This window comes from Cydia amplana, chromosome 10, assembly GCF_948474715.1.
Source record: "Cydia amplana chromosome 10, ilCydAmpl1.1, whole genome shotgun sequence".
NCBI lineage: Eukaryota > Metazoa > Arthropoda > Insecta > Lepidoptera > Tortricidae > Cydia > Cydia amplana.
This window is the reverse complement of record NC_086078.1, coordinates 14,255,104-14,272,151: the sequence shown is the minus strand read 5'-3', so window position 1 is coordinate 14,272,151 and position 17,048 is coordinate 14,255,104. Positions and strand designations below refer to the sequence as shown.

At 41.9% G+C, this 17,048-nt stretch overlaps 2 protein-coding genes across 2 annotated transcripts in view; one reads left to right on the top strand and one right to left on the bottom strand.

Moving 5' to 3' along the window:
• Nucleotides 1-16,784, top strand: part of LOC134651470 (structural maintenance of chromosomes protein 3) — a 30,108-nt gene extending 13,324 nt beyond the window's left edge. Inside the window, exons 14-23 of the mRNA XM_063506582.1 lie at nt 1,455-1,666; nt 2,315-2,477; nt 3,943-4,106; nt 4,609-4,816; nt 6,337-6,513; nt 7,691-7,827; nt 10,332-10,512; nt 11,097-11,279; nt 14,817-14,957; nt 16,691-16,784. Coding sequence (XP_063362652.1) covers nt 1,455-1,666; nt 2,315-2,477; nt 3,943-4,106; nt 4,609-4,816; nt 6,337-6,513; nt 7,691-7,827; nt 10,332-10,512; nt 11,097-11,279; nt 14,817-14,957; nt 16,691-16,762 — 1,638 coding nt within the window. The 3' untranslated portion in view covers nt 16,763-16,784. The remainder of the gene's footprint in view (nt 1-1,454; nt 1,667-2,314; nt 2,478-3,942; nt 4,107-4,608; nt 4,817-6,336; nt 6,514-7,690; nt 7,828-10,331; nt 10,513-11,096; nt 11,280-14,816; nt 14,958-16,690) is intronic.
• Nucleotides 8,670-10,216, bottom strand: LOC134651586 (lipase 1-like). Its single transcript, XM_063506691.1, has one exon. The coding sequence runs from the start codon at nt 9,939-9,941 to the stop codon at nt 8,670-8,672; it is 1,272 nt and encodes a 423-aa protein (XP_063362761.1). The 5' UTR covers nt 9,942-10,216.
• Nucleotides 16,785-17,048: the final 264 nt, after the last annotated feature.

The window sequence follows — 17,048 nt, the reverse complement described above, 5'->3', positions numbered from 1 at the left end:
GAAGCTAGAGCAATGATTTTTTCAACACAGATTAATATTGTCAATATCTGTGTCGGACCGTTTTGATTTTTTTGTTTTTTAAGGCGCTAGAGCCCTTCAAAAATGGCCAAAATGGCCTAATTGACTATGCCGCAATGAGAGGCGTGCTATTCAAAACTGACATCAATTAGTCAAAAAATCAAAACGGTCCGACACAGATAATCTCATAATCATTTAGATTTCCAAATTTGGTTACGATTGGTTAAGTTTTGGAGGAGGAAACAGTCGAGTACGAAACCTCGATTTTTGATATTTTTACGCAGGATTTTTCGCCTTGTCCTTATCGCACTAGTTTTAGGAGCCACTTCCGTTAGCGAGACGGGTATATTTACCTAAAATATTTAAATCTTAGCTCCTGTTGGCTCTTAAGGTTCCGGCACACAGGCGCGTATTTCGGGCGGGGCGTGAGCGGGGCGCGCCGGTTTTACATATAAAACGCGCCTGTGTGACGGAACCTTTATGTAAGATCAAAAGTAACGCATGGCGCGACAGGCGATGTAAACGTGACAATGTTATTCGGGCTGAACATGATAGGCCTTCTTGAAAGAACGCTACAATAACTAGTTGCATCATCAGCAACATAAGTATTAAGTTCGCAGAATCGCAGGTGTGTCATTTTCTGATACAAAATGCATTGGACAAGGAAATTAGACAGGTGGCATACCACCCTTACCAATGCAATTTGTATCAGAAAGTGACACCTATTTTCTTGAATTACTTCTAAATTGTTTATCCTAAAATTATAAAAAAAATTGAGATTCTTACAATAAGCTCTTTCATTTGATATGTAACACGATATAGTTTGAAAAACTTTATTTTTTAATATTCTCATTTATGCCCCAAAAGTGGCCTCCATGTTTAGAAATTCATTTGTTTGTTACATGTCCGTCTTTGGGTCACAAACTTACATATGTGTACCAAATTTCAACTTAATTGCTCTAGTAGTTTCGGAGAAAATAGGCCGTGACCGACAGACAGACGCACGAGTGATCCTATAAGGGTTCCGATTTTTCTTTTCATGGTTCCGTACCCAAAGGGTAAAACCGGGACCTTATTACTAAGACTCCGCTGTCCGTCCGTCTGTCACCAGGCTGTATCTCACGAACCGTGATAACTAGACAGTTGAAATTTTCACAGATGATGTATTTCTGTTTCCGCTATAACAACAAATAGTAAAAACAGAATAAAATAAAGATTTAAGTGGGGCTCCCATACAACAAACGTGGTTTTTGACCGAAGTTAAGCAACGTCGGGCGGGATCAGTACTTGGATGGGTGACCGTTTTTTGCTTGTTTTGCTCTATTTTTTGTTGATGGTGCGGAACCTTCCGTGCGCGAGTCCGACTCGCACTTGGCCGGTTTATTTTAGGTACGGCCCCCTAACTAGCTTTTCTACTATAATTTCCCAATTCCCAGGTATCATCAAAAGGCTCCCTCACCGGCGGTTACTTCAACCAGTCCCGCTCCCGCCTCGAGATGCAGAAGACCCGCTCCGAGCTGATGGAGCAGATCACGTCGCTGGAACAAGAGTTGAACACGCTCAGACAGGAGCTGAACAAGACCGAGGCCAGCATTAATAGCATCGTGTCCGAGATGCAGCGGACTGAGACCAAGCAGGGGAAGGCCAAGTGAGTTGCACAGAAAAGGACTTTAATTGAAGCTGAATAGGGTTTATTTTGTCTTGGACGTTTCATAAGGTAAATATTAAAGAACAAAGCTTGAATGCTAAATGGCACGCGGGTAGTTGCGCGACGTGTTGGGGGTAAGAGTGGGACTCACCTACAAATCCTTGGAGCGAATATGCAGTATACCTTTAAGCTGTCTCTCTCCTGTCGCGAGTTGTAGGAGACCCTCTGATATACTCACAAAAAGAATTGTTACATGGACCAATGCAATATCCTGCTCTAACTGCCGACTGTCTCTGTCTCGTATGAATGATATGTTACGCTTCGACTTCATGAATCACTTTGTTGAGTTTCACAGCAAAGTGCCAAAGTCAATGTCAAGCCTAGTGGGTAGTGACCCTGCCTGTGAGGCCGATGGTCCTGGGTTCGAATCCTGGTAAAGGCATTTCTTTGTGTGATGAACACAAATATTGGTTCCTGAGTCGTGGGTGTTTCCTAGGTATATAAACATGAGTGTACAAGGCGACGGCCTCGTTCCTACCCATAGTACAAGCTTTGCTTAGTATGGGACTAGGTTGATCTGTGTAAGATGTCCCTTGATATTTATTTATATTATTTATTTATGAATATAGCACACTTTTCTAATCACAGAGACATATTCGACAAAGTGAAAGCGGACATCCGGCTGATGAAAGAAGAGTTGGCATCCATCGAGAGGTCCCGCGGCCCTAAGGAGCGTTCGCTGGCACAGTGCCGCTCCAGCCTTGAAGCCATGCAGGCCACTAAGGAAGGACTCGAGTCTGAGCTTCATCAGGTAAATACTTTCACTGTTTTCTGCGCTATGCCACAGAATAAATAATAGTACTAGGTACGGAGCGTTCGCTGGCAGTGTCGCTCCAGCCTTGAAGCCATGCAGGCCACTAAGGAAGGACTCGAGTCTGAGCTTCATCAGGTAAATACTTTCACTGTTTTCTGCGCTATGCCACAGAATAAATAATAGTACTAGGTACGGAGCGTTCGCTGGCAGTGTCGCTCCAGCCTTGAAGCCATGCAGGCCACTAAGGAAGGACTCGAGTCTGAGCTTCATCAGGTAAATACTTTCACTGTTTTCTGCGCTATGCCACAGAATAAATAATAGTACTAGGTACGGAGCGTTCGCTGGCAGTGTCGCTCCAGCCTTGAAGCCATGCAGGCCACTAAGGAAGGACTCGAGTCTGAGCTTCATCAGGTAAATACTTTCACTGTTTTCTGCGCTATGCCACAGAATAAATAATAGTACTAGGTACGGAGCGTTCGCTGGCAGTGTCGCTCCAGCCTTGAAGTCATGCAGGCCACTAGGGAGGGACTCGAGTCTGAGCTTCATCAGGTAAATACTTTCACTGTTTTCTGCGCTATGCCACAGAATAAATAATAGTACTAGGAACAGAAGATTCACTCTCTAACAAAACGCGTCTATTACGACAAATATGACTGCTAGGTGGCGCAAGCGCGAGCAGGAGTTTGTTCCGTAGCGGTGCGCGGCAATGCGCGGCAAATGGCTAGACACCAAAATTGGTGTGGTGGTATGTACTTTTAGGTACTTGTAGCGACGCGACGAAATCGCGGTGTGTGCCACGCCTGGCTATGTGTATAGGTTAGGGAACAATCAAACAACAACGAGCAAAGGGTGTTTATTTCCGAAAACTGGTTGAACTCCCAAACATAAGCTTAGCCATTTTCTCAAAGGTTAGCTGGAAGAGATCCCTTTTAGGGATAAGTTCGCCTTTGTAGATAACATTCTTATTTTTGTTTTGTTTTTGCCCGTTTTATGTAAACCTGTTTATGTGCAATAAAGTGACATACATACATACATACATACATAAGCTTGCTGCTTAGGGTGGTTCAACTTGTAAAATTTCTTTGTCCAATGTGCATTGCGTCTCACCCTCTCATTAAGCAAAATGTGAGACGCAAATACACAGTAGACCAAGATATTGGACTGATGGAATGCCATCCTTAACCACTTTAATAATATCATCAGAAATCAGAGTTTATTTATGTTGGCATCTGCTCTTTGTAAACCTATTCTTTTTGCATTGCATCTCAAATCTTGACATCTGCAATTGTTTCTTTAGCTGTGGCAACATTCATTCAATTGTCACTTGATAGGCATTCTAAAGAAAGAAAGGGACAGAGGTCTTCCTCGAGCTGTCTCGCTCGTCGCCTTTTTTGGAGGCGAGAGCGCATTGTACTTGAATATGTCTATGATCTTGAACTAACCATTCTAATCTGGTCCTCAGGAACTAATGGAACAACTGTCGACGCAAGACCAGGGTAAAGTGGACGAGTTGAACGATGCCATCCGCCGACTAACTCAGGAAAACAAGGAGGCATTCAGCGCTAGGATGAACCTCGAGGCCACGAAGAACAAACTGGAAAATTTGCTCACTAACAACTTGATCAGGTTAGTAACATTAACTGTGTAAAAATTACTAACTAAAGGTGCCATCTGCCATAAGGTGGGTCTACGCAGAATGAGCCACCTCGCGAGGAAATTGCCACAAATGCAACTTATCGCAGACAAATTTTGACGACTGGTCTGGCCTAGTGGGTAGTGACCCTGCCTGTTAAGCCGCGGTCCTGGGTTCGAATCCTGGTAAGGGCATTTATTCGTGTGATTAACACAGATATTTGTTCCTGAGTCTTGGGTGTTTTCTATGTATTTATGTATTTGTATATTATATATATTGTTGTCCGAGTACCCACAACACAAGCCTTCTTGAGCTTACTGTGGGACTTAGTCAATCTGTGTAAGAATGTCCTATAATATTTATTTATTTATTAAATAGAAGCTTGGCCAGGAGCTGCTTCTATAGGGATTAATCACAAATGTACCTATTTTTTATATATGTTATTGTCGCCTAATATTTACGCTTTAGTTACGTGAATTTTGTCTTCCGAAACAGACGTAAAGACGAGCTGGTCCAAGCTCTCCAAGAGATATCGGTCGAGGATCGCAAACGGCGCCTCGCCAACAGCGAGTCCGACCTCGCGGCCGCCGAGAAGCGCATCAAGCAGATCAATAAGGAGATGGAAGAAGTGGAGAGAAAGGTTCAAGCTGCGGTCAAGAATGAGAAGGGGCTGAAACTTGAGCTGGACAAGTGGAGGAATAAGGTTAGTCTATAGTTTGTGTATATATTTTGCTTTCAAAACAGACTTAAAGACGAGCTGGTACAAGCTCTCCAAGAGATATCCGTCGAGGATCGCAAACGGCGCCTCGCCAACAGCGAGTCAGATCAATAAGGAGATGGAAGTGGAGAGAAAGGTTCAAGCTGCGGTCAAGAATGAGAAGGGGCTGAAACTTGAGCTGGACAAGTGGAGGAATAAGGTTAGTCTAAAGTGTTGTGTATATATTTTACTTTCAAACAGACGTAAAGACGAGCTGGTACAAGCTCTCCAAGAGATATCGGTCGAGGATCGCAAACGGCGCCTCGCCAACAGCGAGTCAGATCAATAAGGAGATGGAAGTGGAGAGAAAGGTTCAAGCTGCGGTGAAGAATGAAAAGGGGCTGAAACTTGAGTTGGACAAGTGGGGGAATAAGGTTAGTCTATAGTTTGTGTATATATTTTGCTTTCAAAACAGACTTAAAGACGAGCTGGTACAAGCTCTCCAAGAGATATCCGTCGAGGATCGCAAACGGCGCCTCGCCAACAGCGAGTCAGATCTCGCTAAGTGGAGGAATAAGGTTAGTCTAAGGTTGAGATAGAGAGACAAACGGAACAATGAAATTGATATCCATCTTCGGTCCTTGGCAGCCTGAGATACTATTGTGGACACTGTTAACTTACGATTGGTGGACCTTATTGCAACCAGATAAGGTTCTCGTATTAAACGGCCAGATAAGGGTTGCTGTTTTTTGATAATTTAACAGTAACAGTTAGTACAAGGTTTAGTGGTTCCTCTGTACATCTTTTTTTCGGGAGGCTCATTTTACGTTTCAAGATGTAAAGGTGCGTCCAGGGAGATACGCGCGTGAATCATTAGGATGTAAATTTCGCCATACGGGGCTGTTCATAAATTACGTCATCTATTTTTGACGATTTTTGACAAACCCCCCCCCCCCTAAATTAATCCAAAAATCATGCTTCGAATGAACCCGTTTCCTCATACGTCTTGCTACCATCATCCGATGTCCAGACCCCCCCTCCCTAATTTGAAATGACGTAATTTATGAATGAATAGCCCCTACGCTGTGATGATGTAAATTTCGCATCCGATTGCCTTAAGGATAAATAAAAAACCGGCCAAGTGCGAGTCGGACTCGCGCACGGAGGGTTCCGCACCATCAACATAAAATAGAGCAAAACAAGCAAAAAAAAAGAAACAAAAAAACGGTCACCCATCCAAGTACTGACCTCGCCCGACGTTGCTTAACTTCAGTCAAAAATCACGTTTGTTGTATGGGAGCCCCACTTAAATCTTTATTTTATTCTGTTTTTAGTATTTGTTGTTATAGCGGCAACAGAAATACATCATCTGTGAAAATTTCAACTGTCTAGCTATCACGGTTCGTGAGATACAGCCTGGTGACAGACGGACGGACGGACGGACAGCGGAGTCTTAGTAATAGGGTCCCGTTTTTACCCTTTGGGTACGGAACCCTAAAAATTATGTTCTCAATCATTTTACTTAGGAAAAAGAAGCTCAAGACAAAATGGAGGAAGACGCCAAAGGGCTCGAGAAGATGGCGTCAAAGGAGGTGCTACTGCAGGAGAAGATACAAGAGTCCCTCGACAAAATCGCGGCGCTCGGTACCCTGCCCAACGCGCCCGAACTACATGCCAAGTACCAGAAGATGTCACTCAAACAGGTACACAGTTGTATAGTTTGTAGCTTTCTAATAGACCCCGAAGGCTAATCCTATTGTCTATTGTTAGGAAAAACCGCTCGTGCCACGTGCCACAACCACCTGCATAAAAAATCGGTACTTCGGTTACTGAGTGCCGGCGAGTCGAACGCTACAGAACCAGTCTAAAATGTGTCATCGAGATGCGTAACAAAGGCGCGTTATCGGAGAGCGCACCTACACTGGTTTTTTGAGCGTTGGACTAGCCCGCGCTCAGGTGCCAAATAGAATAATTAGGACCCTTTTTTGCAGGTAAGTAGCACGTGCGGTTTTACTGAACAATAGACAATAGGATTAGCCATCGGGGTCTACTAGAAAGCTACAAACTATACAGTCGCCATCAGATATATCGGAGCGGATAGGGCGCTCACAAATACCTGAACACGCCTCTATTGTCAGGGCGTTACAGTGCGTGTTCAGATATTGTGAACGCCTTGGCCGCTCCGATATATCTGATGGCGACTGTACCATTTTGATATTGAGTTGTCTTTTTTACATCACACAAAATCCTCCCCCCCCCCCCCTCTTATCACACTTTTTTATAGGAACAAGGTCTTTAATACGTTCTGTCACACTTGGCATGAATGAACCCTTACTAAAAATTCGTGACGGAGATGTTTTATTCACCATGCCATGATGTAATGAAAAAAAAAACTTATGGGTATTAGAATTTTTTTTAAAGATATTTACAATATTTTCATATAAATTCGAAATTAAGAAAAAAGTTATGTAAGGAGATGTTATCGATAAAAAGAATAATGTGTTACATAAGTACCTATTATTATTTAATAAGATAAAGATAAAAGATAGTTTATTCAAGTAGGCATAATTACAATGCGCTTATGAACGTCAAATAAAGCTAGGTAGACCGGCTCCAACCCTACACCTCTGCCCCGAGAAGATTTAAATCCCCCCTCAATTGGAGGAGGGTATCCCATTATGGGACCGGCAACAAACTCGGCGGGACACATCTTTTCAAAAATAATTACATCTTAAACACTAATAATAATAAACACATTATCACAACTTATTACTTTAGTAATAAAACCTTGGTGTCTTTATATTATAAGGTGGATGTTGCCTGTGCTGACTTACCTTTTCTTAAAAATTAGATTTTAAACAATATCTCCTTATGACACAGCTGTTCAAAGAGTTGGACAAAGCCAACCAGCACCTCAAGAAGTACAACCACGTGAACAAGAAGGCCTTGGACCAGTTCATCAGCTTCTCCGAGCAGAAAGAGAAGCTTTACAAGAGGAAAGAGGAACTCGATATTGGGTAAGTGGTTTTTAGGGTTCTGTACCCCAAAAGGAAAAAACGGAACACTCGTGCGTCCGTCTGTCTGTCCGACCCCCCTTTATCTCCTAAACGACTGGGTCTAAATTTTGAAAAAAAATACATAAAATAAAATAAATAAATATTATAAATAAATATTATAAATAGGACATTATTACACAAATTGACTAAGCCCCACTGTAAGCTCAAGTAAGCTTGTGTTGTGGGGATAAGACAACGATATATATAATATACAAAATATCTGTGCTCATCGCACAAATAAATGCCCTTACTGGGATTCGAACCCAGGACCGCGGCTTTACAGGCAGGGTCACTACCCACTAGGCCAGACCGGTCGTCAAAATAGTTCATTACTTATATATAACAGGAAAACCTATTAGAAATGTGCAGTCAGGCGTGAGTCGGACTTAATGTGGACTCGCACTTGGCCGGTTTTTTTGTTTTGTTTTACAGAAATTCATTGTTTTTACGCAACCCATTGATCATTATGTTATTTTTCAAATGCCTAATGTCGTGGGTATACATTTTCTTAATATGACAGATCTGTCTGTACTATGTCTGACAGACGCCACGGCAGCGCAACAGTCATGTACACTACCAATAAAAGGCATAATAAAAAGTGACAAAATCTTTTTCGCTTGAAAATTCATGAATTGGTATTGATTAACAAATTCAAACTATTTTATAAGTATACATGTCGTTTATTTACCCGGTGTAATCGAATTAAAAAAAACATATTTTTGTTAAATACAAATACAAATAGAATACTTCACATTTAGTGTTAAATATAGCATTCATTGATTTCATTGTAAATATACGTAACATTAATTCTCATTTATCCTACGCAAGATCTTATCGTAAATTTTGTCCTTAGCATTATACGCATATAAAAAGTCCAAATGAGTGAAGCCCTTCAAAAAATTATATCCGATCACATAAGGCAGCTTTTCTTTCAGTATATCCACATCCGCGTCATCCGATAACATATCGTTGTCACTGTAGAACATTTCTACAGGAACCGTTATCTTTGTCACATCGTAATCCGGCGGTGAAGGCAATCCGTATTCCGCCATGTTGATATCTTCACCGAAATCGAACCTTGAGAATCTTCCAGAGTTCACCAACTGCCCATAATGCACGAATTGAGCTGCCGACGCTCCCGTAGGCATATGCCCTAAGATTACAGGCAAAAGACTGCTGTTTAAATGGTGATCGTTACCATCCAACATGTATAATAAGTTGTCGCAACCGTTAGGTGCGTAATTACAAGCAGCGGCTGTGAACTTATTTAAGAAATCCATGCTCGGCCATTTCTTCTTCAGATTAGAAAGAAAATATCCAAAGAAATTTAAATACGATGAAACTCTCCTTACAAAAGGGCTTTTAATGTTTCTCATCCAAGCAACCGGTGATAGTGAAAACATTATGTTAATTTTGTCATTGTATTCGGGTTTCATCGAATTCATTACGAAGAAACTAGTTGTACCTTGCGAATGGCCAATGTAGTACAATCTTTCGTTGCCGGTCACATTTAGAACGTGGTCTATCATTGCAGGGATATCGTATAAACCGATTTCTTCCCAAGTAAATTCCCAGAAATCGCTGTTTTTCGCATCTAGCTCTTTATGGGACATCGCGTGCTTGTTCCCTCTGGCGTTTCCCATCCACACATCATACCCGTTGTCCGCTAAAATGTATCCCAAAGCTTTATCAGGCCCTTGGAGAACCCAACCGTCTGAAGACTCAATCATTCCGTGCATTAGAAACACTACCTTCCCATTGCGAGTAGCATTTCTTCCTTGCAATCTATGTACGGTCAGAATGTAACCATCTTCGGTCATAACCTTGTGTTCTTCCATATTATAACCATATTTTCTCGCGAGTTCTGTTATGGTTAAATAGGCGTCCTGTGCTATCACATCACCATATGTCCCTTTTCCATTTAAAATATACTCGACACCCCATATAGAACTTGCTAGGCTTGATACACCATTACTTATATCGGACCATGACCGGAAAGTTCTACCAGACTCGTATTCTTTACCAGAAACTGAATACAAAACTGCATATATAATTACTAATTTCAAATAATCCATGATGGATTATTGTCAGTAATAACGTTAGGGAACTACTGAAATGAAATAGACCTGTCGATATTATTTAAAGTGCAATAAAATGTCATTAGCGTGACTTTGACGATAATTAAATGTTAATTATGGTGGTCTTGACACCTTTAGATTATGAGCACTGATTTCTTTAAAACTTGTTGATCTGATTTACATACATACTTTCGTTTACAACGACTAGTTTGTGCTGTTTAATATGATATCGTATTGCTTTAGTAGTACGACATCGTTTTGAATGGCAAAGTTATAAGACAATATTTACTATCCGAGTTATTTTGGCAATTAACTATATCACGGTTTCTTATTGTATTAAGTTAACTAATTTAATTCTTAACAATCTCGAATTTTGAATGTTTTCAGTGGCGAAAAAATCCGTGAGCTGATCGAAACGCTAGAGCATAGGAAACTGGAAGCCATACAGTTCACGTTCAAACAAGTGAGCAAGAATTTCACAGAGGTGTTCAAGAAGTTAGTGCCGACGGGTAGAGGCAGCCTCATCATGCGCGTAGCCACTGACGACGGGCAGGAGCTTAACCCTGACGTGAGTACATTTATTAAATTGAGTTTTTTAGTACTGACAATAATTCGAATCTTAATTGATTTAATTCTAAGTTAAGAGCCAACAGGAGTGGTCATTTCTCCATACAAACGTACTCGACTGTTTCCTCCGTGGGTTTTGAAGCTAGAGCAATGATTTTTTCAACACAGATTAATATTGTCAATATCTGTGTCGGACCGTTTTGCTTTTTTTGATATTTTTGTTTTTTAAGGCGCTAGAGCCCTTCAAAAATGGCCAAAATGGCCTAATTGACTATGCCGCAATGAGAGGCGTGCAAAACTGACATCAATTAGTCAAAAAAGGAAAACGGTCCGACACAGATAATGTCATAATCATTTAGATTTCCAAATTTGGTTACGATTGGTTAAGTTTTGGAGGAGGAAACAGTCGAGTACGAAACCTCGATTTTTGATATTTTTACGCAGGATTTTTCGCCTTGTCCTTATCGCACTAGTTTTAGGAGCCGCTTCCGTTAGCGAGACGGGTATATTTACCTAAAATATTTAAATCTTAGCTCCTGTTGGCTCTTAAATAATTTCTTTAGATAATGGTAATATTCTTTACAGCGGGCGAACGCAGACCAATTCACTGGCGTGGGCATCAAGGTATCCTTCACCGGCGGGGAGGGCGACATGCGAGAGATGAACCAACTCTCCGGAGGACAGAAGTCGCTAGTAGCGCTAGCTCTCATCTTCGCTATTCAGAAGTGCGATCCCGCGCCGTTCTACTTGTTCGACGAAATTGATCAGGTGTGTTGAATTAAGTTGATGTTTCTTGGTGCACTACTGTATTGTTCATTCTGCTTGGTAGTGATATCATGCGAGAGATGAACCAACTCTCCGGAGGACAGAAGTCACTAGTAGCGCTAGCTCTTATCTTCGCTATTCAGAAGTGCGATCCCGCGCCGTTCTACTTGTTCGACGAAATTGATCAGGTGAGTAGCTGTTTCTTGGTTCACTACTGTATTGTTCATTCTGCTTGGTAGTGATGTCATGCGAGAGATGAACCAACTCTCCGGAGGACAGAAGTCACTAGTAGCGCTAGCTCTCATCTTCGCTATTCAGAAGTGTGATCCCGCGCCGTTCTACTTGTTCGACGAAATTGATCAGGTATGTTGAATTAAGTTGATGTTTCTTGGTGCACTACTGTATTGTTCATTCTGCTTGGTAGTGATGTCATGCGAGAGATGAACCAACTCTCCGGAGGACAGAAGTCACTAGTAGCGCTAGCTCTCATCTTCGCTATTCAGAAGTGCGATCCCGCTCCGTTCTACTTGTTCGACGAAATTGATCAGGTATGTTGAATTAAGTTGATGTTTCTTGGTGCACTACTGTATTGTTCATTCTGCTTGGTAGTGATGTCATGCGAGAGATGAACCAACTCTCCGGAGGACAAGTCACTAGTAGCGCTAGCTCTCATCTTCGCTATTCAGAAGTGCGATGCCGCTCCGTTCTACTTGTTCAACGAAATTGATCAGGTGAGTAGCTGTTTCTTGGTTCACTACTGTATTGTTCATTCTGCTTGGTAGTGATGTCATGCGAGAGATGAACCAACTCTCCGGAGGACAAGTCACTAGTAGCGCTAGCTCTCATCTTCGCTATTCAGAAGTGCGATGCCGCTCCGTTCTACTTGTTCGACGAAATTGATCAGGTGAGTAGCTGTTTCTTGGTTCACTACTGTATTGTTCATTCTGCTTGGTAGTGATGTCATGCGAGAGATGAACCAACTCTCCGGAGGACAAGTCACTAGTAGCGCTAGCTCTCATCTTCGCTATTCAGAAGTGTGATCCCGCGCCGTTCTACTTGTTCGACGAAATTGATCAGGTAAGTTGAATTAAGTTGATGTTTCTTGGTGCACTACTGTATTTTCTAAACGCTATTTTAAGATTGATTGAATGAACTCATATAAATATTTTCATGCCAAAAATAGTCGACCGTAGATCGACATTCTTAAGGGGTGGCGAAACTATTATGGCCAGGCATCGGAGTTTTTGTCGCATGGTAAGACTAATAGCAAGCTATGGAGTCGACATTTGCCATAAATGTAAACTCTTATTCATACTCATACTCATTTATTTAATTTATCTTAAAATGCCTTTAGAGCGGTCGGTCGTGTATATTATCTTAATCGAATGATATAAAAAAATTTTTTCTATTACATTATGAATTCATAACTTCAACTATTTTAACATACAACTATACAAACTACATCGCTGCGAAAGACCTAATGTCATGTAGGTACTGACCGCTGATAAAATTGATTAGTAAATAAAAAAAAATCGTTTATTCAGATGAAATAAACCCTAATATACATATTTTCTTCTTCTGCCAAACTGCAGGACAGTTTGTTGGCAGAGGGAACTCCCTTAAAACATAGATGGGTAAACTTTTAGCTAATTTAATTTTGGTGTTTGTCATGTGTCAATCACTGGTAATTGCAAACGTAGTAGTTATTTATATCTGTAAGTGGTAAATACGTTGTGGAATATTCCATAATTCATTATTATGCCTAACCCAGAAATAGCTGCAATTTTGGCATGGATAGAGCCATACAACGATTTACAATATAACTATGAAAAATCTGCTATAGTGTGCTTGAGTTGTGAAGTACAACTCGCCCAATTGAAACATACATTTATTGCAACAAATGAGGTTTAATAAATTAAACTTATATACGTAGTAACTATTTAGTAATCTGTTCTCATATTAAATAAAATTAATCATGAGTATGAGTATGAATAAGAGTTTACTTTTATGGCAAATGTCGACTCCATAGCTTGCTATTAGTCTTACCATGCGACAAAAACTCCGATGCCTGATTATGGCGGTATTCACAAACGTCTGCTAAGTTAATCAGCTGATGATCGTCGTTTGTCCCTCTCTATGGCATATCGACAGGGACAAACGATGATGAACTGATTAAGTTAGTAGCCGTTTATGAATAACGCCATTAGTGTAAGGCACTGACAATCCAACCTCTAGACTGAGCTTAGGCCAATTCTTTCATGAAACCGATGCTGCCAAAAATACGGGGTTGCGGGGGGACGAGGTGAGCGAATCCCGTGCCGTGATTGGTCCGTTCAAAGACACGGACCAATCACGGCACGGGATTGACTCGAAGATGGAGTAACGCTACCGTATGTGTGGCAGAGGGGGTAGCGCGACTATGCTATGTCTAGAGGTTGGATTGTCTGTGGCGTAAGGCCTGAGTGGACGCTCGGAGCGGAGCGTTCGGCGGGGCGTGCAGCGTGGCTGTGGGCTCACGCGTGATGTGAGCAGCGTGCACTAAGGCCGCTCCTATACGCTTGCATTTGTTTAACATGCACGCCGCACGCCCCGCCCCGCTGCACGCCCAACTCGAGCGTCCACTCATATCAGGCCCCTATTTCACCACGGCGACAGGTGCGACAATTCGACATATGTCACTGTTGCTGATGTCACAGGCATCCATGGGCTACGGTTACCGCTTACCATCGCGCGGGCCGTATTCCTGTTTGCCACCATCATTGTATTATTTAAAAATACTTTATCATATCGGCAAAAAATATTATATTTCTCTTTCGAAGTTTATGATGATGATATTGATGATGATGACAATTGTCACACGATTTAATAGAACTTTCGGTAATTCTTGACAGGAAATGAGTTCTGTGTCGGAATTTCGTGACAATTGTCGTGTTTCTTGTGACAATTGTCATTAGCTTCGCAAAACAAGTACCTATTTATTGGCGATATAATGGAGTTTTTATTTATTCACATGTTGGTGGCAAACAAGCACACCGCCCGTCCGATGGTAAGCGGTTACCGTAGTCTATGGAGGCCTGTGACGTCAGTAACAGTGATGTCGACAATTGTCGCACCTGTCACCGTGGTGAAATAGGGGCCAGGCCTTACACTTAGGCCCACTTGCACCATCCCACTAACCCGGGGTTATGCGTTTAAACCGTTTACTCAGTGTCAACTTGTACTGGTAACTATGGAAACACCAGGTTTAACTGGTTATAGGTTATAGGTATTCGCGGGCTTGGTTTCCGCAACTCGACGTCATATTATTGCGCCTATTTTGCGTGATGGGTTGGCGGCCTATTCCTGCCAACCCAGCTCTACCAGGAAGCCTAGCAGACCCTTGACGTTGCCGACGACTTCTGGGAGCGACCCCGGTGAGCCGAGGTGTTGTGCCCGGTATTCTGCCACCACCAGGTTTAACTGGTTAACCCCGGGTTAGTGGAATGGTGCAAGTGGGCCTTAGAGTTTATTTTGTAGTAACATTGCGGTGTCCGCCCGCAGGCTCTGGACGCGCAGCACCGCAAGGCGATCGCCAACATGATCCACGAGCTGTCCGACTCGGCGCAGTTCATCACCACCACCTTCAGGCCCGAGCTGCTCGAGCACGCGCACAAGTTCTACGGCGTCAAGTTCAGAAATAAGGTATAGTTTGTAGCTTTCTAATAGACCCCGAAGGCTAATCCTATTGTTCAGTAAAACCGCACGTGCTACTTACCTGCAAAAAAGGGTCCTAATTATTCCATTTGGCACCTGAGCGCGGGCTAGTCCAACGCTCAAAAAACCAGTGTAGGTGCGCTCTCCGATAACGCGCCTTTGTTACGCATCTCGATGACACATTTTAGACTGGTTCTGTAGCGTTCGACTCGCCGGCACTCAGTAACCGAAGTACCGATTTTTTATGCAGGTGGTTGTGGCACGTGGCACGAGCGGTTTTTCCTAACAATAGACAATAGGATTAGCCTTCGGGGTCTATTAGAAAGCTACAAACTATAACTACTGTTTTCTACGGAATAGGGATGTTGACACATGTTGAATTTTATAACAAAATCTAGTAAAATAGATAGCAAACGAGCAATTTATCACAATAATGTGGATAATAAAATAAAATATTGAAAAATTACAAAAATACAGGACCTGAAAGTTTCAAAATTTAAGTTTTTTTTAACTTCCAAAAACGATAAAAGTAAGGGTACCATTCGATTCCTTACATTTCACCAAAAAAAATATTGTATAGCAACTATATACATAAACGCAATATTTCACCGACAAAAACGCAATTTTCTTGTTTTGTGCATACTACAACGTGGGCGATGACGTCACGGCCTCTGGCCGTTTTGTATAGGGCGTTTCGCGAGTGAAGTGCGACTGTCGGACTTTGACTACAATTTCTGACTTTTGTGTTACTTTAATGCAATGGGTCCCATATAGACATTTGATCCTAAAAACAAACCCGATCGATTGATACCATAAAAAAAATTTGTCATGTAGCCTATTGAGGTCTTTACTCTTGGCTTAATCCTATTTCTTGTATACGTTCTTATATTAGTTTTTGGTATTTTAATAGGGAATATTACGTGAAACTCTGCGTAGGGGGCGCCATTTCCGCAATCCAAGCGTCTACCGCAAACAAGAGTCGAAATTTTCTTATCTAACCTCTCTATCACTCTTGCATATTCTAGCGATAAACAGGCAGATTGTTTCGATTTCGCGTTTTCCGGTAGGCCCTTTGTAAACACACCGCCTTGATATATCAATGTAATATTTTATTGTCTGTGAAAACTTGTCAAAAAACAGTTTAAGGCACAGTTACTCTACGGTTTTACGTTGGGTGCTAGTGCTGCACTCAGGCGGCAGGACATTTCAGTAATACCTTCTATTGGGTATAGGTCCGCCGAAAGTTATTTGTACAACAAGAGATCAAAGTTTGATATTTCTTCGAGTGTTTATTTTGAGTCCCGTGCAAGCGAAAGATTCTATACTAATTTAGAATCTTGAGCGTAGTAAGGGACTGAGAAGCGCACGAGATGTAAATAACTTTGATCTCGTGTAGTTCACAAAACTTTTCACCTCAGCAGTGAGAACATATTAGAGAACCCGAAAAATGTATTCCTTCTTCATCACTTACCTATTCACTCATGTTTTCTTAAGAAATACCAACAATTAAGTTTTCACCTCAGCAGCTCGAACAAGGGTACTTTGCTACTTAGAAACAGTGAGCAAAATCGCATTTTGCTCACTGAGTGAGCAAAATCGCATTTTGCTCGTTTTGTCTCACTCAGTGAGCAAAATGCGATTTTGCTCACTGTTTTTAAGTAGCAAAGTACCCTTGTTCGAGCTGCTGAGGTGAAAAATTAATTTAATATCTCTTGTTGTAGGTATCCCACGTGGACTGTGTTACACAGGATGAAGCGCGCGACTTCGTGGAGGACAGCGTCACACACGCCTGAACAATCATTGCAGTAAAGCTTTGGATTCCTCCGAAAACGGTGCCGTCATATTACGGCCGCTATATAGCGTTGACTGACGTCACTAGAACGTTGTCTATGTAAACAAGATGGCGCGGTTTCCTAGACGGCGTTACGTTACGTTGATTGTCAACGTAACGTAAGATGACGGCCGTCATGACGGTGTCGATAGTTTCGTGAACGTTTTATTAGATAGCGGTGACGCCATTTTGAATAAATGACACGAGATTTGAATAAATGATTCCGTACTACGATTATTTTCCTCTTC

What these genes read in the sequence shown, in the direction of transcription:
- LOC134651586 (XM_063506691.1), bottom strand. Translation starts at nt 9,941, where the DNA reads ATGGATTATTTGAAATTAGTAATTATATATGCAGTTTTGTATTCAGTT.